Below are 24409 nucleotides of genomic sequence, written 5' to 3'. Positions count from 1 at the left end.
ACATTCAGGTGTGCTGTTCCAGGTGCTGCTAATTAGCCTACTTCAGCACAGGCCAGGTCAGTATTTAAGCAGCTACCTGCAGGAGCACAGGTCTCTTGCATTGTGCTTTCTGCCCGCCCTTAGTTGTCTTATTGCTTGGAAATGTGATGTTCCCTGTGGTTTCTAGTTCCTGCTCTTGTTCCTGAGCCCTGTGCTTCCTGCCTTGCAGCCCGGCTTCTCAGCCTTCTCTCCCCTGGCTTTTGCCTGCACCTCTGTGCTTCCCATATTGCAGCCCTGCTTCCTTGTTTACAGCCCTCTGTTCCCTGGCTACTGCTCCCTTGCTCTTCTCCTTGACCACAGCCCTCTGTTCATGATTCCTGTCCTTGACTTCCTTAAGTCTTCAGTCCTCCCCTTTGGTTATCCACTTCAGTTGTACTGTTTCCTTAATTTCTCTCTTCTAGCTTCTATTGTCCTTCCAGCCCGGAGTTACCGTTCTTGATTCCCGTGTACTGTTTTCCAGTCGCCGTTCTCTGCATTTAGATACTCGTTTCTGCCCTTCCTTTCTTCCGGTTTTCTGTCCTGAACCTTGCCCTCTTTGACTTCCTTTTTCCTGGATATTTCTGTTTGTGTCTTCACTTGTGTTTTATGTAATTCCTCTGTACAAAGCTTGGCTGCTGGATTTCCAACAGGCAATCTCTGCCCTTTCTCTTGTCATGTTTTAGTGTTGTACTTTTTGTCATTGTTTACAGTGTACTGGTTCCTGTTTCAGGAAGCAGTCATTGTTCGGTTCATGCTGGACCTATACAGGCTTCAGTCTTGTGAGTACTGTTACCTTGTTTGTGCCTTAGGGTCCAGATACAGACACCCACTGCTGTTGCTCCTAGCCATGAGCATTCAGAGTGGGCCCCTGTAGTAGCAATCTGTGCAGAAGACTGGAGATTCCCAAGTTTCATGGAACACTCTTTCCCCATTCTGCATACACCCCAAGAGGGAACCCAGCATGTTTGTTATCTTTGTATTCCCTGCCCCTTTTTGTTCACAGCCTTTGTTGCCTATCCTTTCTTGTCTACAGGACCCCTTGTAATCCAGCTTCTTGTGTGCCTTTCTCCCTTTGGCTTAGTGAGAACGCCTCTACCATCAGGCCGCTCCTGACACACTGACCTATACGCTCTGAATGCAGAAAACAATATAGGATTTGAACTAGTTTCAACTCAATGTCCTACTTTCTGGGACTTCTACAACATAAATATGGTGACCTCATTATTTAAGTATGTCAGATGCCATGAACTCATTAAAATATGTGAAAAGTTGTGTTCCCTAAACTTCAGCTTCTCTTATTAACGTAGTTATTTCTATTTCTGTTTGTGGGCTAACATAATTCAAATACCACTGCATGTGTGTTGTATTGTACAACAATACACGAAAATGTGTTTAAACTGAGGGGAAACGCGGCTCAGACCTTACTCTGTAAACACTCCAGGTCACTGGTGTGTACCATAAAGTGCACTGGTTTCACAATCCCAAAAATAATATTCTGACTAACTTTGTGTCTGGAAAATGCACAAATTGAAGGGCTTTTGCAACCAGGTTTGATTAAGAAATGGCAATTCATGATGGAATGGGTGGCAAAGGTATGTGCCTCCAGAAAAGCCAACTTTTGGAGGTGTGGCAATGCAAATCACTTTCCACTCACGCACAAAAATGATGCATCTGGAATTACACAAAAAAGTGTGCATGTGGTGACTGTGGCTTGTACTAATGATAACTTAATATTCTTCTAAAATGAAACTCAGAACAGCAAGAGATCTTTGTTCTGAAGGATGGCAACACAACAAAACCTCGACTCCCAGCTCAATGGTAGAGTGGAACATGACCATGCCTGACTAACCCTCTAACCCCAGCCAACAAACTCTCCCTTACTCAACTAATGACTAATCTCTCAATCTCCTATCACAATTACTCTTTCCACACACCACTCCTCCCACACAAACCTTCCTAGATATTTGATCCAACCCTGCCGCATTCACCCAGGTGGAACTACTCACAACATGGCCCAGCACATCTTCAGCCCTATCACACAACCTTTCCCCCACCCAACATCAGTACCTTTCACACTGCCCTAGTACTCTCATCTAACAGATTGGCGGCCTAAAACAAGCACCTATATATTACTGCCCCAAACCACATGGAACCATACTGTCACTTAGGATCTGGATCTTCCGGCCTACATGGATCAATATTGCAGGTCCACAGCTGCCACACTTTACTGCATTAACCACCTCAACACATCATCTCTTTCAAAGCCACATGCAATGAGGCCATAACAAATGGGAGAGTTGTTCTACACAAGTCCTCTTTACATTATAAGATGACCCTGTTCCAGCATAATGTAAGTCAGTGTCCGAACATTGGAATATTCAGAACAGTTCAATATACACAGACAATTTGTAGCTGGTTACAGGCACAATTTACACCTACCGCAGTGTCCAGTCACAAACTGAATTTTTAGTGAATTTTTTTATGGCTATTTTTACAATGACTTCAAAGACTGTGCACCTTGCTGCCGTCAATCATGTAATGAAAAGACATCCAGTATTTCCAGGCAAGATTTATATAGAGGGAAATATAGAACATCGATCTGCAGTCTCCCAAAATGGCTGAATGCTTTTAAGTATGTATGTTAGAGTGACAGAATGCAATCCGTGAGGGTACGCAATTCTGACCAGTTTTTTTTTGTTTGCTCTGCAAAATTATGTTTGTTTTCTCTCTGAGAAAGTCATCTCTGCTGAAAAGACCTCACTTTCCAAATGCTTCATGCTAAAAAGTATAGTTCACATCTCTCCACTTTGCTGAGCCCTCTCTAATGGCACAGCAACAGCTGCAAAGCAATTTCGCAACATGGCAGCTACAGAGAGGCATGTGCATTCCTGAAGCAGCCTGCTGGAATCAAATTAATACCAACAGGTCTGCACTGCCTTTAACACTGGGCACCCATGATTCACATTATAATAAACTTCATATCTGCATGGCCTGGTGGCAGAACATTTGTAAAATATAAAACTATATCTAAATTGATAAATCGGCATGGAATAGATTGATTTAAAACTGGCAAGACCCAATCAGATGTAACATCATTATATTTCACTGACATATAGCTACAGTGCCATTTGTGTAATAACGCTTGGTCCTGGAAGTTCCACCCACACCAGATGGTGAACCTTCCCCAGGAAACTCTTTGTTTCTTGCTGGGAAGGGTTGACACCTTCATGGGGGAACAAGATATAGGGCCTCATTATGAGGCTGGCAGTAACCCCCTGGTGCTGCGGGTTGCTGCCAACTCCATAACTCCATAACACTGATTCCACCACCTGATATCCTGGTGCCACCGGGATATCACAAGTGGTGGTGGAATGGTAAATCCCCATTCCCATGCCGGTACTTCAGTGAGGGACATGCTGGTAGGGGCCTGATTTCCTGGCAGGTCAAGCCTGCTGGGATTCGTGCCTCTAATGGCATTCTCTGAGTATGGTGGTCTGGAAAGGATGCCCATACATTGCTAATGGCACCCTTATTTCCGGACCGTCATACTCGTTATGAGGCCCATACTCTATTCAGGAGGAGAATGAGAGCTTGAAATTACTGAAATACCTTTAATCTTGTGTAGGAGTATGGTGTTGCTAGGAAGAGGACCTGTATACAGGAGAATGGTCCAGTCCGTAATATAGTTCTTTATGTTGAGGAGTTTTTAATGACAATTTGATATGATTAATAAAGCTTGGTTTAGTAAGTTTCATTAAGCTGCCTTCACAATTTGTCACTCTGTATCTACCTTTGTTTTCATCTGGTTTTATATTATTTTTGTATGTGAGCTTTTGGGCTATGTGGTATAGACACACAGTTTCCAAAGTGGTACTTATGTTTGGGTAGTATGTGTCCAGTAAATTGTTTTTCAAAATGTCTTGGCTGTTGGGATCATTTTTGGCTATTGTTTCAATGGGGGTCATTACGAGTTTGGAGGTAGCCATGGAAATATTAGCGCCATGGCTGCCTCCAAACCCGAGTCTGGCGCCGGTCTGGCAGAATGGGGACTTAACAGGATATTCCGACCTGTGCGGACCCGGTGAGTCCCCATTCAGTTTACCATCCCCCATTCTCATTTGAGCCCCTATAGGGCTCAATGGGAATGGGGAAGGTGCTAATAACGGCCTGCAAATTGCGGGACCGTTATTAGCTCCAAGGTCCCTTAACAGGTCCCATAAAGAACGGCTGGTCAGACCAGCCGTTCCTGCTGGGACCCGCTAAGGGACCTCGGAATAGGGCGGTAAGGGTTTTCCGGCACCGGTCTCCTTACCGGTGACCGTTTACCAATACCGCCCAACTCGTAATTACCCCCTATGTCCTCGTATGATTTGAGAACTCTTTTTCTAGATTTAGCAGGACCAAGACTTAGCCATACTATATTTTCAGATTTTCCATACAAAGCAGTACCGATTAAACGGTCTGCAGCTTCATAGCAGCCATATTCTCTATGAGAGAGCATTTTTATGCCTAAACTGTACAATTTTTGAGACAGTGTTTTGTCTGATGATAGGTCATCCCAGAGGTCTTGAAGCTCTGTTTTTTTCTGCTTTGGTTAAACAGGCTGTAACGTATTGTGCAACGGCAGTGGAATTGTCTGCAATGTACTGCTCATCTATGTTTGCATTCCATAAGAGGGCAATGGTTGCATTGTAATCATTGATATATTTTGCTTCTCCTGTTCTTTTTATGTAATATGTGTTCTTAGGTGATTTACCTTTAACACTGTGGGCCTCATTACGAGTCAGGTGTTAAGGGGTTAACGGCGCCGTAAACGGCGCCGACCCTTAACCCCTGATTACAAGGTCCCTTAACGCCATGGTGATTTTAACGCCTGCTTTTTGCAGGCGTTAAAATCCATGGCGCTAAGGGACCATGGTGCTAATTACGCCACCGTAATTTACGGTGGTGTAATTAGCGCCTTCCCCACTCCCATTATGCCCTATGGGGCAAAAATGGGAATGGGGAAGGGTAAAATGGGAAATGGGGATTTACCGCCCCACTCACCTTGGAATGGGGCGGTAAATCCGCCATCCACCATGGTGTAAACGTAGTTTACACCATGGTGGTAAGGGTACGACCCAGGCGGTAACTTACCGCCTGGGTCGTAATGAGGCCATATGTCTAACTGAAGAAATGAAGTTGTTTACTTGACCTCTTGCTGTAACTGGTCTAGGGAAACCAAAGCAGCATTTGGTGTAGTATTTCCCTTTGTTTTTGTATTTGCGACAACAATATTTCCCACATTTGTGTTTTTGAAATTATAAAATTTGTGCATGAAGATCACTATTTGTTGTTTGTGAAGGAATTTCACAAGTGACATATTTTTCGATAAACTGTAAAACAGTGGCATCACTGTCTTGACCAAATTTAGGAGCATCTTTAATCCATAAAAGCATGTGGATATGTGGTGCTCCTCTGGCTTGGTATTCTTTTCTCCAAAAGAAGAAAGAAGTGTTGCACTTCTCCGAGGGGAGGAACAGTTTTATTACAAACAAAGCAAAGCATAGCAATGAAGCGATCATGGAAATATCTTGAAACGTTAACAGGATCTAGAGAGCAAAGTTCTCCAGGTGTTAGTATATCTATGTTTGTTTTGTTTTTGTTTAATATGCGTAGGAAATCATGTAAATCTTCCCATGCATTTTCTGCACAACTTAATGTAACAAACCAAGTTGATTGGCCAAGGTTTCTTATCATACAACGTCCATCTCCGTGTCGTCGGAACCCGTATTCTGTAGTACCACGCATGTTTGTCAACAGATTTGTAATGCTTGATTGTAGAACCTCATCTTTTTCTTGCACTTTTTGTATTAATTTGCGTAGCTGACATATTTTGAAAATGGGTACCTGATTTCAATGTGTGTGCAACTCCATAGCATAGAGTTGCTAGTTCACTTTCAAAGAGTAGGTGGAATATGTATTCCACATTTTGTCTAAATCTGGGATCTTCAGAATACATTCGTAACGAGCAGTATTCTGATGTTGTTATCTCAGTGGGTCTATCATCGTACCTTCCTCCTTTCCCAGTAGGAAAGAGTAGAGGTAAATCATGTGCTTCTATACTTTTTTTCCCATATGCTGATTGGTGATCTTTTGGTTTGTCGCATTTGGTATGTTTCTAGTGCATCATCTATGGTGTCTCTAGAGTGTAATGGATGAATTGTATAATGGTCTAAAATATTGAATACTGTAGCTGGATCTAGAAGTTGAAATTGACCAGCTTCTGGTGACTCTTGAATTATTTCAGTGGTTTCCCTCAGGTTTTCTTTAATATTAATTTCTTTGTAGCATTCATTATTGTGTGTACATTTTCTTTCAGATCTAATGGTAAATAAACTACTGTGCCATGAATGCCTTTCACTAATTCAGATGGAGGTCTTTTTTTTTGGTTGAAGGCGTATTATTGCTTGAAATTGATGCACTGATTGAATTATGATGCTCACATATAAATTGAGTTGTTGCAAGGGTTTTGGTAGTGGGAATAATTCCAAGTTATTTATGATAGCACGTGAAGGAGTTTGGTTGTTGTCAAGTTTTGCAGTGCAGTAACTGCAAAGTATTAAGGGGTCATTTATTTCATATTTGTTTACTGCTATAAGGTAGAGAGCTAATTAAAACAATTTGGAATCTTCATTGTCTTCTATGTTGTATGTTATGTGTACAGTTTTTGTGCTACTTTTATAAAAAGTTCTGCGGCAACACACACACACATGGTTTGGTACTTCAGCGGATGTACTTTTAAATTTTAGTATTTCTTTTTTGTATGTGTGTAGTAGAAGGTTGCCATTTGTAGAATTGTTCCTAGTCTGTTGTAAAGCTATTGCATTTTGTAAGTGGCTTTCACTTCCAAAATATTTGCTCTGGATATGCTCTATTTGTTTCAATAGGTCTTTGGAAGTACCATGTAGAAGATTGTTATTTAAATTGCCTAATGTTAAAGCTGGACTTTTAGCATAGTACAGTTTGTGGACTAGATTTCTTATAGTTGAATGATGTGTTGATATCCTTTTGATATGATGGAAGGTGCTTTTGCAATTAGGTCCTGAAATGCAGGCTAATGAATGTCCTTGTAGTCCTGTGTATTTATGCACTTGATAGGTATCCATGTTTTGTAGCAGTTTCATTTTGAATATGTATTTGCCTTTCACATACTGATTGAGCAACTGGCGTAAAGATTTGAAAGATTTTTTGTCAATGTTACATATTGATGTGCACGGCCATTTGTACACTGGATGTTTTGGTTCAGTCAGATGAAGAGGTGATACTGAGTTTTCTGGGGATATTTTTGTAAGCAGCATTTCTTGTTCCATTATGGTATTATTAAGATTTTCATACCCTCATACACTGCTATGTATTGCAATTGTGTTTGTTTGCTTTTGTTTGTATGCTTCCTCATTGAAATATGGTTCTGTGCTCGTGGTGTGAGTCCATTCACTTCCACAGATATTTAAGAAGTTATTTTTGTTGACATTCCATTTGAGAAGTCTTTTTTGTAGTTTAGTAGTTAGTTTTGTTAGTGGTTTCATTCTGTTCAACACATAAATAAATAACTTCCTTTTCAGAAGGATTGCACTGTCTATGAGAGCTTCTAAGATTAATTTTCTATGGTAGGTTTTAAGGGTTTTGCATGATTTCTCTCGTGTTTTTATAAGATTCTGAAGGACTCTGTGGCAGAACATTTTTTGTAAAATACTTTTTTTGGTATGGTTACTTGCCACTACATCAAGATTTATAGGAGCAGTGTTAGCAGTGGTGGTAGCTGAATTCTTGTTAATCACTTTCTGTTTCATTTTACATTTTGAAAGAGGAGTCAAAGTTTTTGTACTGGAAGCTTGTTTTGTTTCGCTTAATGACTCTATTAGATTTTTTGTTTGAACTTTTTGTACAAATTCTGCTAGAGCTGGATGCTTATTTTGGACACTTTTATTTTCATTTGCTCTATTTCTTCGTTGCTTTCTACGGACTTGCTTTTTGGTAGGCATTCTTTGGGGTCTATTGGAAAAAAAAGAAGGTATGTGTTGAGCTGTTCTGCAATGTATGTGTGCTGTGTGCATGAGTGTCTGAGTATGATGATAAGGATTATGTGGAGGTGTGTGATTGTGCAATTGGCAGCTACAACTATTTGGGAAGGCTATTCTTCTATTTGTGTGTTACTATACTGGGGTTCAGATGACAATACAAAGTAAGCTAGTGGTGAGGAGAAGCACTAATACTAAATCTAATGCTATAGAATTAAAACAGTTCTTTGTTCTGCAATACTAACATTCTAGGGGCTGATTTATGGAATTTGTGCACCGAAAAACAGGGATTTGTGTGCCATTCTGCCCGCAAATCTCTGATTAACAAATGGGGATTTCTGGGCAGAATGGTGGACAAATCCCTGTTTTTCGGCGCATAAATTCCATGAATCAACCTCACAGTGTGTTTGAGTGACAGTTCGAACATTATGGTAGAATTTTACTTACTTTTTTTTGGAATGAGCAGGTTTCTTCTGAGTTGTTGTGTGTACTTCAGATGCTGCTGCTTTTCAGGAGAGTGGTCTTCACTGCAATTGTAAAAGAAATAAGTTAGTAATTTTGTGTGTTTATAGCACTGTTGTTAATTTAGAGGTTGATTTTTATGTTTTTGTAGTAGTATTGTTATTTGATAACTGAACATAGTGTGTGCATGCAGTTTCCTTTGACTATGTGCAGCCTTTATATTTTACTTACAATCTGTTAGTTCAACATGCTTTGCAAATGAGTATAATACTAAGCATATTAAACTCACTTGGTTTCTTAAGGCTGTGTTATTGGATGTTAGGAGATAGAAGAAATAATCATATGCTTATTTTGCTATTTCTATAGGGTAAATAGCAGAAACTGTACAGAAAAGCATGGAATGTATGCATTTGTGAAGTTGTGGGCAATAAAGCAGAAGGATGTGATGTACAGGCAGTGGTGTTATTTCAGCTGGGAGCTTTTTAATGATTGTGTCTATCCGTGTACGTGTATAAAGATGCTTGAACTTATCCTGGCTGTGTGTAATTTTATAATATACTACTAAGTGTTTTTCTACAATTATACTGTTATTTCTCCCATCTTTAAATAATATAATTTTTTAGATAGCTGCGTGTGTAAAAAAAGAATTTAGATAGCAGACAGGTTTGGAAGTGACAGTTGATTATAGCAGATGGGAAAAATAACAGTAAGTTAATTTTATAGGTTACACAGGTTAAGTGGCAGTTACTCTGTTTATATTTATTTATAAGAGTTGTACATGTTCTGTGCATAAAATATGCATACCTGTAGTTTGTATTCATGCATGTGGATATGCATACAGCTGCAAGTAGAAATCTTGGAGACTTGTACAGTAGATTTCGTAGTAGGTGCTTTCCAATGATATGAGACTTGTATTCAGAGTGAACAACAGTGCATTTGAAATACTGAACTATGATGATGGAGTTAGATATAGAGGTCTGGGATGTGATGGTGGATGATTGTGTGACTGATTAGCTGTATCCAATGAGGGAAAGGCACAGAGAGTGAAGTGGAAATGGTAGAAGGGCTGTCTAAGGGTTACGCGTGCCACAGACACCCCGGCTGTCCGCGGAATGGGTGTACCACATCTGGGGTTTTCCAGCAAACCCAGCCTGGAAAGGGGACTGTAGGGATTAGCCAATCAGGTGTTGAGGTTGTGGATTTGTGTTGAAAGTGGCTGTGTGTAGTGAAGATGGCAGAGGTGGAGAAAGTCAGGGTGTTGGTGGTTGGAGATATGTGTGTGCATGTTTTACAGCAGTATGCTCAATGCAGGCATGTGGCAAACCATTTTGATGTTAAAGGAGTGGTGGTTGTGTGGAACACTGTGCCTGATTGCAATGTACAGGGAATTGTACAAGTTTGTGAAGATATGGGCAGGATGAACAGTCCCCATATGGTAGTTTTGCACTGTGGTGCTTTTTGTTTGGGCTATGTCAGTGCCCCTACTTTGTTGGCAGATTTGGAACACTTGGTTCAAGCAGTAATGAACGTCCTTCCAAATAACAAAGTTATTTTTTCTGGTTTAGTACCTAGGGCAATATGGGACAACAGTTCTATATTTTGTCCTCAGCAAAACATTGCTAGGTGTGCAATCAACCGAGGCAGGTTTGCTGTCATGCTTAGAGCTGGTAATAATAGAGCTTCTGTAATAATGAGAATATTGATTCCAGTAATGCTGTTTATTTTGAATAAGATGGAATTTCTTTATCTTTTATGGGAAATGCCATTCTGTTTTGGAATGTAAGGGTTGCTTTGGAGAAGATTATGTGAAGATTTTAAGAGTAAAGTAAGAAAAAAAAAGAATACAAAATAACTTGTGTCTGTCAAGCATCTACAAAAAAACAAAAAAAGGCTCTTTTCAGAGCCAACCTCAAAGGGGAAATGGGGCACACTATTTAAATTTAAATTCATCACGCTCAGATTTTTTGATATGTCCGCGGACATGGCAGTTGTCCGCAGACAGCGCGTATTACATACAGGGATTTTGGGGTGGAGAGGCATGCAAATGAGAAAGAGTAGAGCAAGGGATTGGTCAATAAAGTTTACTTGGTGTTTTGTGTAAGGAGAGAGTTTGTCAGAAAGTCTTTTTCCTGAGAGAAGAACAGATAGCTATGGCTGTGTGTTTTAGAAAACAGATTATCTGGATTTTGGGAGACTCATGGATACATTGGTTGGAGGTGCATGCAGGATGCTGTGGAGTAGCTGCAGATCTTGGATTCCCTCATTTGGAAGTGCACTGGCATGGAGTGCGTGGAATGAAGTGGCTGGACTTGGTACCTCTCTGTGCTACTTTGGAGACACAGCATCATCCAAACATAATTATAATTCATTGATGAGGGCACAGTTTAGGACATATGTCTGGAATGTCTATGCAATTTGCAATGAAAGAAGGACTTTGGAAGGTCATGGACATGTTTCTAAATTCCTAGGTAATTTTTTCTTGTATTACGCAGAGACAAATGTGGCTGCGTTCTTATTCACTTGGTCCACAAATGGAGAAAGCGAGGCTCAATGTCAATAATGCTGTTATTGCCTTTTTAAGAGATGTTGGCATGTCCTCCTTTCACAATGAAAATATTATGTTTTGTAGCACATACGTTTTTCGCAGAGATGGAGTCCATTTTACTTATGCTGGTAATCAGATTTTTTCTGAGAAATGTACAAAATGCATTGCAACCTTTTTTGGAATTACAGCCATCCATTTTGCAGTAAATGTTGACCATTTGAAGTTTTTCAAACACAAAAAAACCCACCAAAAGACTCTTTTCAGAGCCACCACTTCCTCCCATAGAAAAGTGCAATGGTTATGATAGGGCAGCACCCCAAAAAATAAATGTCCGCGAACTGTCCGCAGACTTCTAAAAAATGCATAGGGCCCTGCACTATTTCTTTGTCACTTCTATTTTTAAACTGTGAAAGGCAGCTCTGAAAAGAGCCTTTGTTTTATTTATTTTTGTTTTATTTATTTTTTGGTATTTTACACACGACACAAAAGGAAAGGAGGGTAAGGATTGGACACCAACCATGGAGATAAGAAGGGGCAGGTGGAGAGAGGAAGATGTAGGGTGGGCTTTATTCAGGTAGTGGGCAGACCATCTCGTGATCCTTGACCGCAGTCTCGAAAGCACTCCGAAGATTCCCCCCCCTGCAGAGTATTGCGCCGCAATACATACACAATATTGTGACCCTCGAAAGGTAAGGGTCAACAGCATCACGAATGGCCTGTGAGTCAGCTGGAGGGATGTGCTGTCCCACAGGAGTGTCTTTTGTGGTGACAGGAGCGGAAACGGAGGATGTTGTAGAGGAACTCAACCTACTATGTTTATCACAAGGTACAAACTTGCGAATAGCCCCACCATGGAACGACTTTAGGTGTTGCTTCATTGATGTCGTACCAAAGCTGTACGAACCAGGCCTCCCACGACTCAGCACCATGTGGCACTGATTGCAGGTGACCTTATTTTCACAAGCTTTTGGCACTCCACCAAGAGTGGTAAACAACCGCCACACCCAAGACTCACAGCGAGTGCTGGTAGTAGGGACTTCCACTACCTCATCTTCTTCATCCTCCTCTGCTACATCCTCATGCCTGTTCCCCTCTGCAGGCCCTTGGGGAGGTGGTGGTGGTGTAGGGGGTGGGGGTGGTGCTGAGACACAAGTAGCACCAGCTGGGGCAGCAGCAACCATGGATGCCATCAGGTTAGATGATGGAAAAGCAGCAAGATCAGCAACAGCAGCAAAAGCAGAAAAAGCAAGTCAATCTGCAGTAGTAGAAAGACAGAATGAGGATGTGCTCTGAGGTGTGGCCTTTTATAGGGTGGCAGGTGCATGCTCTGCAGACAGCCGTGCTGTCCGCGGACAGTTCGAACACCCCAAAAAGGCTCAAAAATCTTTAAAAAGTATGTAGAACGCCAGGGACATGGTCTGAGACATGTGCAATGGTGAACTTTTACTGTAAAATACTTTGGATTGTCCAAAGAAATACTTTAAAAATGTTTGGGGACCCGGACAATGTCAGCAAATCAGGACACACGCTCAGCGTGGGTGCGGTCACATGATGACGTCATGGACACGTTCGCAAATGGGACGGCTGTCCATAGGACACCAAATGTGCAGGAACGGTTGTGCGCATGTGCGCGGGTGTTCTACGGACAGTGTTCGGGTCCTTAAACTAATTAAAAGTGCGACACACGTGCAACGGACAGTTACGGACAGGCACAATGTTCGTAGGACCTATGGTGTGGTGCGTATGTGCGTAGATGTTCTACGGTCAGTACGGACACTCCCATTATAATTACGAACAGAACGAACAGGTTTTGTGTCCTTAGGACACCTCCATTTTGGTTAATTACGGACATCCCGGACATCGAGTGTGTTCTAAGAACAGTTCCATCTTGATTGCGGACAGTACGGACAGGTATAGTGTCCTTAGGACACCTCCATTTTAGTTAATTGCAGACATTCCGGACACTGCGTGTGTTCTAAGAACAATTCCATTTTGCTTGCGGACAGTACGGACAGGTATATTGCCCTTAGGACACCTCCATTTTGGTTAATTGCAGACATTTCGGACACCGAGTGTGTTCTAAGAACAATTCCATTTTGCTTGCGGACAGTACAGACAGGTATAGTGCCCTTAGGACACCTCCATTTTGGTTAATTGCGGACATTCTGGACACCGAGTGTGTTCTAAGAACAGTTCCATTTTGCTTGCGGACAGTACAGACAGGTATAGTGCCCTTAGGACACCTCCATTTTGGTTAATTGCGGACATTCTGGACACCGAGTGTGTTCTAAGAACAGTTCCATTTTGCTTGCGGACAGTATGGACAGGTATAGTGTCCTTAGGACACCTCCATTTTGGTTAATTGAGGACATTCCGGAAACACCTGTGCTGTCCGCAGACACCCCAACTGCCTTTTTAAAAAAAATAAGACACAAAAGACTGAATTAAAACACACATAATAATGTTTTTAATTATATACAAATATAACATTTATGAAAGAGACGGGGAAGCAGAAACTGACAAAAATACAGGCGATGTAGGGGTTTGGAGAGGATGGATGGGAGGGGATGAAGGGATGGAAGTCTCATCATAATGTTTTTCTAGGTACTGAGGGTTTGGGGATAGTTGACTGGGACATGGAGACGGGGAGCATGTGGGACAATGATATTTATTTTTTTTCTTTTATGTGGTCCTCCACAAAATGTTTTAAAAGAATGAAATTTTACATAAGCATATCCATTTGTTGTTCCATGTGCTGCAGAGCATTTTCTAATGTTTATTTTGCTATATTATTTTCACTGTTTGTATGTTCTGTTAAAAAAATGTGTTAAGTACTCATAAAGTATTGATTATTAATTTGCTTATATAGAGAAGTGTCTACCATTAGTATCCCTGTCTTCACTCATTTCATCACATGGGAAATTTTCTTCAAGCCATTCCAAAATACTGGACGTTTCTGTGTAAAAAAAATAAATATCACTTTTAGTGTACCTAATACAGAAAGTTTAAAAATATGTAAGAAAAATGAAGTGTACTTACTAGTTTCTGGTAAGTTTTGTTGTTACTGTTGTGTAGGTCTGCTGTTGCTTCTTGCTGTGCAGTTTCTGTGAGGTAATTATGTTGGAGGCATATCTTTTTTGTTTTGGTATATTCCATTTTAGTACATATGCTATTTAAATGGACGGTTGATGTGTTACATATTTAGGTTCCACTTCTTATTTATTATTACATATAATGTGTTCATGTGCTGCTTTTTGAACTTGTTCAGTGTTTATATGGCATGATAGAAGAATCTCAGATACCCCCTGAGTTTTTGGGTAGTGTTGCTGTTGTCTGTGTCAGTTTGCCGAGATACACACAATCCGCGGACATCAAAATTACTAGCAGGGGGTTGAGTATATTCTATGTTCCATGTATATAAAGAAAGGGAATCCTAGTAAACATCTATCAAATTCACACTATGTATATGTATATTCAGTAAAAAAAAACTTTGATAAAGGGATATTATGGTTAAGTTGCGCTATTAAAAAGCTATGGAATTCAGTAAAAAACTTTGTTAAAGGGACGTTATGGTTCCAAGTAAAACTGAAAAACCCCTCAAATTCGCTAGTTATGGTAAGCAGAGCAACTATAACTCGTGCCACCACCGTGCATTGCTAAGACTAACACCCAGAACACCAAAGATGACACCACAAAGGTCATTGATGACATCACTGATGACATCACATGTGCATTTACTTTTCATGAAAAGCTGTACAAGGGATTCTTATTATAATGTTGACAAAAAAAAGTGTCAAAGATCATTGGAATAGATGTCATGAGCTATGTAGTGCATTAAGCAATGCATTGATATAAATAGCATTCTATTATGAAGTTCTTTACAGTATAATAAGCTACTCATGCAGAAACATAGGCAGTGTGTGCAGCATACATGATGGAGGTGCAATATTCATAATCTTCCCATGTTGAATAGTGAAATGATAAATGCTTTCTTGTTAAAGTTTTGTGTAATGTGCAACATGTAATAAGTAGCTAATGAAACCCACTTACTATATAATTTCATTATTACAGACAAAACACAAACACACAAAAACACATACAAATATAAGTATATACAGGGAAAGTGAAGTACGTAAAAAAGCAGCAGTAGAACCAGAAAGTGTTCATAAACTAACTGATTATCTTTATGCACAGAAATGATTGTTCTGCTTCAAACCTACAACTTCCCTATGTTAACTATCACATGATGTGACTGCACCCTAAACAAAGTAATGCGAATACAAATATGAGTATATCCAGAGAAAATACAGTAATTTAAAAAAGCATAACAATAAGAAAGTGTTGATAACCTTACTGATTGTCTTCATACACAGAAAACATTGCTATCTTTTAAGTGTGTATTCTCCCTATGTATATGTTTCATATGCTGTGAGTGAACCCCAAATGAATTATTGTGAGAACATATTTGAAGTATAAGTCTACACATATAGTACTTTTTGATTTTTTTGTTCCTAAGTATTACTGGCCAACATATATCACTAAAGGAAATAAGAGGGAGCCAGGAATGTGATGTCATTAGTGATGTCATCAATTACATTTTTGATGTCATCTTTGATGTCCTCGGTGTTAGTCTTAGCAATGTACAGTGGTGGCGCGAGTTATGATTGCTTAGCTTACCATAACTAGCAAATTTCAGGGGTTATTCAGTTTTACTTGGAACCATAATGTCCCTTTAACAAAGTTTTTTACTGAATTTCATAGGTTTTTAGTAGCGCAACTTAACCATAACGTCCCTTTAACAAAGTTGTTTTACTGAATATATAGATATGTGTATATATATATATATATTTGGTTCTGCCCCTAGCCTTGATTTACAGGTCCTAGTGACTTTTAAGACCCTACTTCATGCCTTAAAGACCTGGGCCCTCATTACAAGTCCGGCGCTGGACCATGGTGCTATTAGCCGGAATCAGGCATGGTGGATGGTGGAATTACCGCCCCATTCCAAGGTGAGTGGGGCGGTAATTCCCCATTCACCATTTGCCCTTCCCCATTCCCATTTTTGCCGCATAGGGCATAATGGGGATGGGGAAGGCGCTAATTACGGCACCGTAAATTACGGTGCCGTAATTAGCACCAAGGTCGCTTAGCGCCTTGGACTTTAACGCCTGCCAAAAGCAGGCGTTAAAGTGTGAATCAGGCGTTAAGGGTTAACAGCGCCGACGGCGTCGTTAAACCCTTAACGCCTGACTTGTAATGAGGGCCTTGGTCTTGAACTTGGTTGACCTTTCCACAAGGCTATTTACCTGTAGTGCCCTGTTCTTGAATACCCAGAGTGCCCTTTTTTCCTAAAGTCTGCATTCTCTGAGCATCGCATTGCATAGGTGGGCTGTTAGTGTTTTTGCCTTTTAGTTTAATTAAAGTATTAATTTTATAGAACCTTGATTGGACCTTACTTTTATTTTGATACTCACCATTCTATTGTTGTTTTCGATGCTCCCATGCTGGCTTACACCCTCTTAAAGAGTGATGCCTTAAAAAGGCAAAGGCGATATACCATTCATGTTGTTCCCGGTTCACTTTTTGTGATTGAGATCACTGCTTTTTTAGTAGAAGTGTGGGACTGAGTATGGGTTTAGAAACCACATCTCATCTCTGTATTCTTGTCGGGCAGCAGCCATTTGGTTATAGTTAGCAAAAATTCATGTTGATGGCTGGAAGGCTTTGATTCAATCGTAGCCACCGCATTGCTCTGAGCAAACCCTCCAGCCCGTCGTTCTTTAGCCTGCCATTCAATTACAGAAGGGAAAAGGTGACATGTAAATCATGCCTGATCCCACCCCAAAAGGGTCAGTCCACTCAAATTGTTTGATCATATCCCATCTGAACAAGAATACAAGCAAACCCAGATATCTTCCGGTGTCATTGTTAAGCATCAGCGAGGTGCAGCTTGTGTTCGTAGGCACTGCAGGCTTGGGGAACACACATGAGCATACCTGTCATGCTTTGGGAGATAGTAGGAAAACTGGCCAATGATGCTAAAACATGAAATCTACTCCCATCCTATTGACCTTACACTGTCATCTTTAACTAATTTTGTTTTCTCCCAATGCTTCCCTTGGCAAACTGTACAATTGGAGAGAGTATTTTGTGCTGATATAATTTATATTTATTCCACTGCTAGGAACAGATGCCATTGTGGTTAAGATAGCACAGTGAGTTAATGCTATGAAGAGTGATCAGTGGTCAAAGGACACGTAGACAAATATGAGTATGTTGACTGAGCCTTTCTTCCTTCTGTCCTTCTGACTTTGATACAATGAGTAGGGTAATAGTTGTGAAGTAGGAGCACCTGTTATTAACATGAAAGGACAATTTAATTTGTACTGGGCACCATTTGAATGTTCATGACCATTTAATCCTTATCGGAAGAGGGAGAGGTCTTGATCACAGGATAATGACCAGCGTAAACATTATTTGCGAGGTGAAGCCGCTCACCTAGCTCAATAAATTCGGGAACAGTCATTATCCCAAGTGATCATGACCTCTCCCAAGGTCTAGAAACCGATGAACACATGGAGCTGTGCAAGTAGAAATGAAAGTGAAAGATGTTAAGCTGCAGCTCAAATCACAATGTTTGGAATGGTGGAGAGGAGGTCTATAATGAAATCATTGTGCTATTGTTTTCTTAGGGGGTGTCATGTTGTTAGTGCAGTAATAAAGTAAGGAATGGTCATCAAAGAGGTCACAGGTTTTTGGGTGCAGGATACAGCTGTTTTGATGATATGAAGGGTTTTTGTGTCAGTGGTTCTCAAGAGGAAGGGAATATCTATGTAGAGCAACTTATTTGTGATTGTACCTTCATAGAGTGCAGCCTTTTTCATGATTCATTCTCTTTACTGCTCTTCAGGTGGAAGGCCGCCGCTGCGGGCCACCAGCAGTGCTACTGTCGTGGTCAATCTGCTGGACCTCAATGACAATGACCCCACTTTCCAGAACCTGCCCGCTGTTGCTGAAATTGCAGAGGGAGTCCCAGCTGGTACCTCAGTATTTCAGGTATATGTGTTTTGACACTATTATACCCTTGTGTAGCATGTCCCAGCACATCACGTGCGTTGCTTGCATTGCTGTAGAAGAAGCAGTAGGCAATACCCTAGACTGGGAGTAAATACATAGACTGTACTGTCCTCTACACAAGCACATGGAAATGCAGTATTATTGGATTCCATGTGCAACCTTCCAGGCAAGGGGTGCCAAGATTTGAATATGTTGCTTTAGGGTACTACCAGTCAAAATGCACCCATGACCACTACAGATGCATTTGAGAGGGAAGGAATTACAAAACTCAATAACAAGAATCAGGGAGTTTTTCCTTTTGATTATAAATGCACCATATATTAAGAGGCCATCATGATAAATGAAAAGGAGACGAAGAGAGCCAGTCTCTCAACACCAGCTGGTACAGACACCTCAGGCAGAGACTTTATGCATCACGCTTTGGAGCGCAGTCTCACTGGTGGACAATCTCCTGGTCCGAAAAAAAGATTTAACAGAGTCTTGCACCTCGAAAAACTGTATGTCCGCTATTGAATCTGTTAGTTCTAAGGCCAAGCCCAATGACACGTCATTGTGTGAGTCTTGGCTCTGGTGATCGCTTTCAGTAGAGCTGCTCACGTGTGCCATCATGCCCTGCAAAGGATAGGCCATACTCATTTAGGGCTTAATCCAGCAGGGTGCCTACTGCCCAGCTCTTCAATGTATACTGAACTGGGCTATAAACTGGACACTCTGTCTGAGAAGGTGCATGGCACACGAGTATTGCCAGTCTAGACGTACATATTAATATGGCCATGACTGCCGGCTTGATTCTAATAAAAATTGATGAGAAATCGGGCTGCTGTTGATTCCAGTGGGTGGCAGATATTCTAGTTTTTCCCAGTCATATATCCTTAGTACTACTTGAATGACTGTGTCTGCATACGTGTTTGACTGTGCCATGGCTGTTTCCTTATGAAGAGGTTCGTAAATGTCACACTGCCCCCTGTGTCATTCAAAGAAAACAAGACGGGACACATTTGAAGTGTGCATTTCAAACGTGTCCTCTTACCATTCTATCTGTAGCATGTCTAGAGATGTCAGCATCCTCGTCTTGTCCATTTGACTGATTCTCTATCCTTACTCCCATCAGGTGGTGGCAGTTGACCTCGATGAAGGACTAAATGGACAGGTGAACTACAGCATGCAGGTGGGAATGCCACGTATGGACTTTGTGATCAACCGTACCAGCGGGTTGATCATCACCACAGCAGTACTGGACAGAGAGAGGATACCAGAGTACTACCTCCGCGTGGTGGCAAGCGATGGCGGTGCCCCACCCAAGAGTTCCACCAGCACGCTGACTGTCCGAGGTGATTGAGTGTTGTTATTTAGCATCGTGATGGATGACTGTACGGGATTCTCCACCCTCCACATGAACCATTTTGAGGGCATTGTCATAGGAGCCATTGCAAGGCAGTGCTCAGTATTGAAACTTTGGGCGGTCTTGTTCCAGTTGGTCACACCATGGAGAGTCCAACTCGGGGGGGAAGAGGGGATGCCTACAATAGAGACATCAACTTCCAGAAATGTCTCTTTTAGTCTCTTTTCCTTCTGTTTATTTATTTGTTCTTGGATTTTGTGTGTTAGAGTCCTGTAAAATAAAACATGTTCAATATAAGATGAAATTGACGAGACGATATAAGACAACCTACGTAAGCATAAGAATTAGAATGTCTAATAAGGCAGTTAAGAACAGGCACAGGACCAAACAGATGACATTCTAAACCATAAAACAGAAGGTATACAGCACCTAACATAGGAACTGTGACGTCACTGACTGGAGGAGGGAGGGAATGTGTTGGGCCTGGGGCCGTGGCCTGCTCCGTGGTGTCGGATCTTTGAGATGTGTACTGTGGATTCCCCAGGTTCCCCACTCCATCTCCAACCTTGTATGAAGAACCCATTCTTACAGCTGGAAAATGGTGTCCTGAGATATACTACTGAAAACTCCCAGGGCTGGCAAGAGAGGTGGGAAGTCCATGTGCCTGAAACCTGCAGGCACTGGGAGCCATAGAATAAAGACGGTGTTGTTAGATGGCCCAAGGTTTGCAGGCATTGTAGGCAAGAAGATTGACAAACCACATTTGCTTCTATTCCTGGGATTCTGTGCATATCAGCACAAAGTCAGGATAAGCACATTCCTAACACTCAGGTTGGGGGAAGCGTTGACTCGATACCAGACTGAGAGCTCCTTGCAGCCTAGTTCCAGAATGGCAGATACTAGTTTTGGGACAGTGGCTGAGGGCACTAAGGGTAGTTTGCTTGCCAGTTCTTTGCCTTCGGGGCATCTGTACTTCATGTGCACTGTACTCAATCAACTCTCGGTTGACGCACAGTTGAATGGTGTCAGACAATCATATGCTCTTGTCCAGTCTCGCTGAGCTACAAAAATGAGACATAGTGAAGGGAGAATGAATATGGGTGCTATGAGTCGGCATAAGGGTCACAGAGCAGAACATGGCAATGTAGTGAGATGGTGGAAATAAGTGATAGGACAGCAGAGGAGGCGTAGAGGAGCAATAGAGAAGCAGAGCTGGTGGAGTGGAGAGAGAGATGATTGGAGGAGGCGGTAAAGAGTGAGATAGGAATGGTGAAGGCAGAGATAAGAGTGAGAAGAGGAGAGGGAGGTAAAAGATCAGAGACGATGAGAGAGGAAAGACTGGAGGAGGCACAGAGGAGCAAGAGAAAAGGAGTGTGGAAAAAGGAGAGGAGGAGGGGTTAGTGAGTACAACGATCAGAAATGAGGGAAGAAAGAAGGGACAAGCAAAGTAGCAAGCAAAAGAGGCAGTGGTGTCTTCAGGAATCACATTTAGGAGGTGCAGCGAGGGGGCCACAGACAACGGTAGGGACTGACTAAAAAAGGGCAATGTGTATGCTTTTCCCAAATTGATGTGGGCAACGTCATCCAAAGTGGCCGTGGGAGGTAGAAATCATACATTATACAGCAAACCTTTCACAAGTGTGCCATTAATACCCATGGTTCACAATGCCTTTTTGTGCATCTCGCATCTGGCCGCGGGTACTTTCATGAAAGGTCAGTGCAGATTGCAATTAGAACTGTGGGTTCCTTTGACAGCAGTGTCTTTGTGTGGACATTTTATAGCGCAAATGTAGCAAAACCATTGAGAATATCCAGAGTGGACATGTGAACTAGAGGAGCACAGTGTGTGTCAGTATGCACGCTATAACAGTGGTCATCCAGCAATAAGATATGATCTTTTAAAGCAGTGTCTTCAGCAGAGATGGAGCTATTCCGTTGGCTAGACGGCAGTTCGTCTCTTTCAGGTCAGAAGAAAAAAATAGGCTAAGAAAAATACCTGCAAACATGCAAGTGATGGCTGCGGAAACGAGGACAGCAAATTAGATCACCAAGCCCCATGCTTCCCTCAGCGAAGCTGGGGGCTCACTCAGGAAACCCTTGGCAGGGCTGAGCTACCCGCCAAGACCTCAATTTGAATTTCAGCAATCGGCATCTGGGATGGCCTGATTGTTCAAATTCAAATTGGGTCCTTTTTTCACTGTGGCCTTACTCCCTCAGGCAGAGCAGGGGACAGGGCTTGCCTCTGTCACCTAGCTGCGCTCGCGTGCACGGTTCCATGTGATTTTAATGAATCCACAAATAACTAAAGGTTTTTAACAAATTGAAAATACCGTAAAAATATTGAATATTTTTTGTTTTTCATTTTGGGGCGACCCCATAAACCCCCCGTTTCCTCAGCTTTATTATCCAACTCCAAACCCCTCCTGACCCCTTTTAATCCCTTACCCCACCCCCCGTACAAACATTTGCTATGTTTTCATTATTTAGGGTTTGTTATAAAGGTGATGCATTATTGTAAATTCATTCAAATCACTGTATACCGCGTATGCACGCATGCAGTAGCAAGGGCAGGTCCTGGACCACGACTGCTGACCATCACCCCTGTGCCGCTGTTCTGTGTGCACCTTTATGGTGTGTTCTTCACAGCATTTGCCGTACCTGTAGCCAGCCCTGGCTGCAGCACTGTGGCTCTGTGTATTGCGGCACTGTGTGTGTGCCATGCGGGTTGACCACAGGCAGCACTGCAGAGAGAGTAGCCCAGTTAGGGGACAGGAGAGTAGCCAACATTGCAAGAGTGGAGGGGTGGGGGGTGAGCCACAAAATAAGTCCTGCTACTTTTCCCCTCAAATGCAGTGCATGCAATTTCATATGGTCTCATTCTTGCCACCAAACCACCCACACCTGCCCCAATCTACTTTTTTGGTAAAATTTGTGGCAGATGGAATTTTAACACAACAACAAAAAATAAAACTCTAGAATCATTACAGATGCAGGAAACTCATCTATTAGAGCTCTTCCCAGGTGTTCTGGGGCAAAATACATGCACACCTCCTAATTTGCATATGGATTGCACCAACAGAAATGACTTCACGGAAATGGACATCGTAGGGAGCATCATCAGTCTTTTATACTTGGAGGCACCATGGAAGTGACATTATAATAAGTTGCCATATGTAAGCCAAGTGGCAAATAACTTTGTGGTGCAAAATTCCAAAATGCACTATTATTATATATATATAGAGCAACTCTATAGTCATTAGGCTTTTAAATAGCAGCATGATATATTAACATAAGCTATGAAGTGAATCACTTACAGAGCTGCAGATGAGACACAGTGTGAATAAATGATTTTCCCAGGATCACACACTTTGGTTACATGGTGAAACCGGAATTTGGAAAATGTAAGCAACTTCCCAGGTTTAGTTGATATAGATATTTATTAAGGTTTTGCTTTGCATTTCATGTGCTTAAATAATACTTTATAGAAAATGTCTTGGAAGGAAACCACAATACATAATAAACAATCCTTTCATAGTAAACTAACTATACACTATATACATTGTCATAGAAATATGTTGAGCAATAAGAGTATGGCTTTAGTTTTATTCTCCCCATCCTGCATGCAAAGTCACAATAGCATCATATAGATTAATGTGAGCCTAAAAAATTCCCCTTAGGTTTGCAAGCCATGCTAATTTATAAAGCATACAACAGTATGCACCCTTCTCACTTCTGATCACTCCCTCCCAATCACATTTATAAAGGGACAAAAAAACCCTAGTAATAATTCCTCCCCTTCTCGCTCCTCCCATCAGTGCCTAATGTCTCACATTGAAATGCTCTGTTGACACAGAGCAACGTGAGAGCCTCTCTGCTGCCCAAAGCTGCTTCGGACATTGTCCTGCCAGCGGGACACCTTTCCCATTGGGCACCCTCATTGAGGTGCCCAATGGTAGAGGTGTCCCACTGACAAATATCCCGGTCTTGCCCTCCCTGCCCCCCTGCTCGGTATGCCACTGAAGTGGGAGGCCAAAGGGGGCACAGGATTTCAGAGGAGGGGCCTAAGCCCCCCTGTCCCTGCCCTAGCAACACTACTGGAAAGAGTGCAACCCCCAAGAGAGGGAGCAACGAAGGAAAGCCACCAAGCCCTGGAATCGTGGTCCAAATCTTGGCATGGAGCGGGAAGTGATCAATGCAATAGCACCACCCTAAGTAAGGGGGGCTTCGTAACCCCTAGTTTTCAATGATCCTAAAAGAATCTGGCAAGTTAACCAATCTAGATGACTCAGGGCACCCGGGGTGATGGTGTCAGGTAATCAATGACTCTTGGGGAGAAACACAACATCGAGAAGATTGTCATCACCATGAAAGGTCAAGAAGCAAAGGAAAAGGTGTTGGAAACTGAAAATTATGGAGCACGTTTGTAACTGTTTGCAGCCAACCAAAGGTAGACCTGGTTAAAGGAGGGGGAAACGAAGGACAGAATAGTACGACCAATTATGGGAGGGGTTGCTCAGAGAAAGCTCAACTGGATGTGCTGATATAAATGTGGAAATGCTAGCTTCAGGAATGCGGCTAAATGTCTTGCCAGATGTGGGTATGTTTGTGTCAGTTGTGATGTACCCATCATTCATAAACGACTGCCTGGGATTGTGCAGCCAGGCATCAATAGTGTACTGGTGCTGTTTAAATGTGTCTCACACGTATTTTGCAAGCAGACATGGGTCACCCCAGGCCATGGCATGTTGTCAGGTCCACATGTCCAACATGAATGCCACTTCACCTTATCTATGTCATCCAGATGGAAGAAGACTTTCTAACCAGGAAACGTTGACAGTGTTTTAAGGATCATTGTCAAGCCCTGCTTATCCATGAGTTCTCCTGGGCGGTCCTCAATGAGAATGG

At 41.9% G+C, this 24409-nt stretch overlaps 1 protein-coding gene across 1 annotated transcript in view; it reads left to right on the top strand.

Annotated features, from left to right (window-relative positions):
- Positions 1-24409, top strand: part of CDH23 (cadherin related 23) — a 3939560-nt gene that overhangs the window by 2578878 nt on the left and 1336273 nt on the right. Inside the window, exons 23-24 of the mRNA XM_069610726.1 lie at positions 17996-18141; positions 19274-19493. Coding sequence (XP_069466827.1) covers positions 17996-18141; positions 19274-19493 — 366 coding nt within the window. The remainder of the gene's footprint in view (positions 1-17995; positions 18142-19273; positions 19494-24409) is intronic.

The sequence above is a fragment of the Ambystoma mexicanum genome, chromosome 8, assembly GCF_040938575.1.
Source record: "Ambystoma mexicanum isolate Mex_15411 chromosome 8, UKY_AmexF1_1, whole genome shotgun sequence".
In the NCBI taxonomy this organism is placed as follows: domain Eukaryota; kingdom Metazoa; phylum Chordata; class Amphibia; order Caudata; family Ambystomatidae; genus Ambystoma; species Ambystoma mexicanum.
Note: the sequence above shows the minus strand (reverse complement) of the source record. Positions and strands in the feature narration are given on the sequence as shown.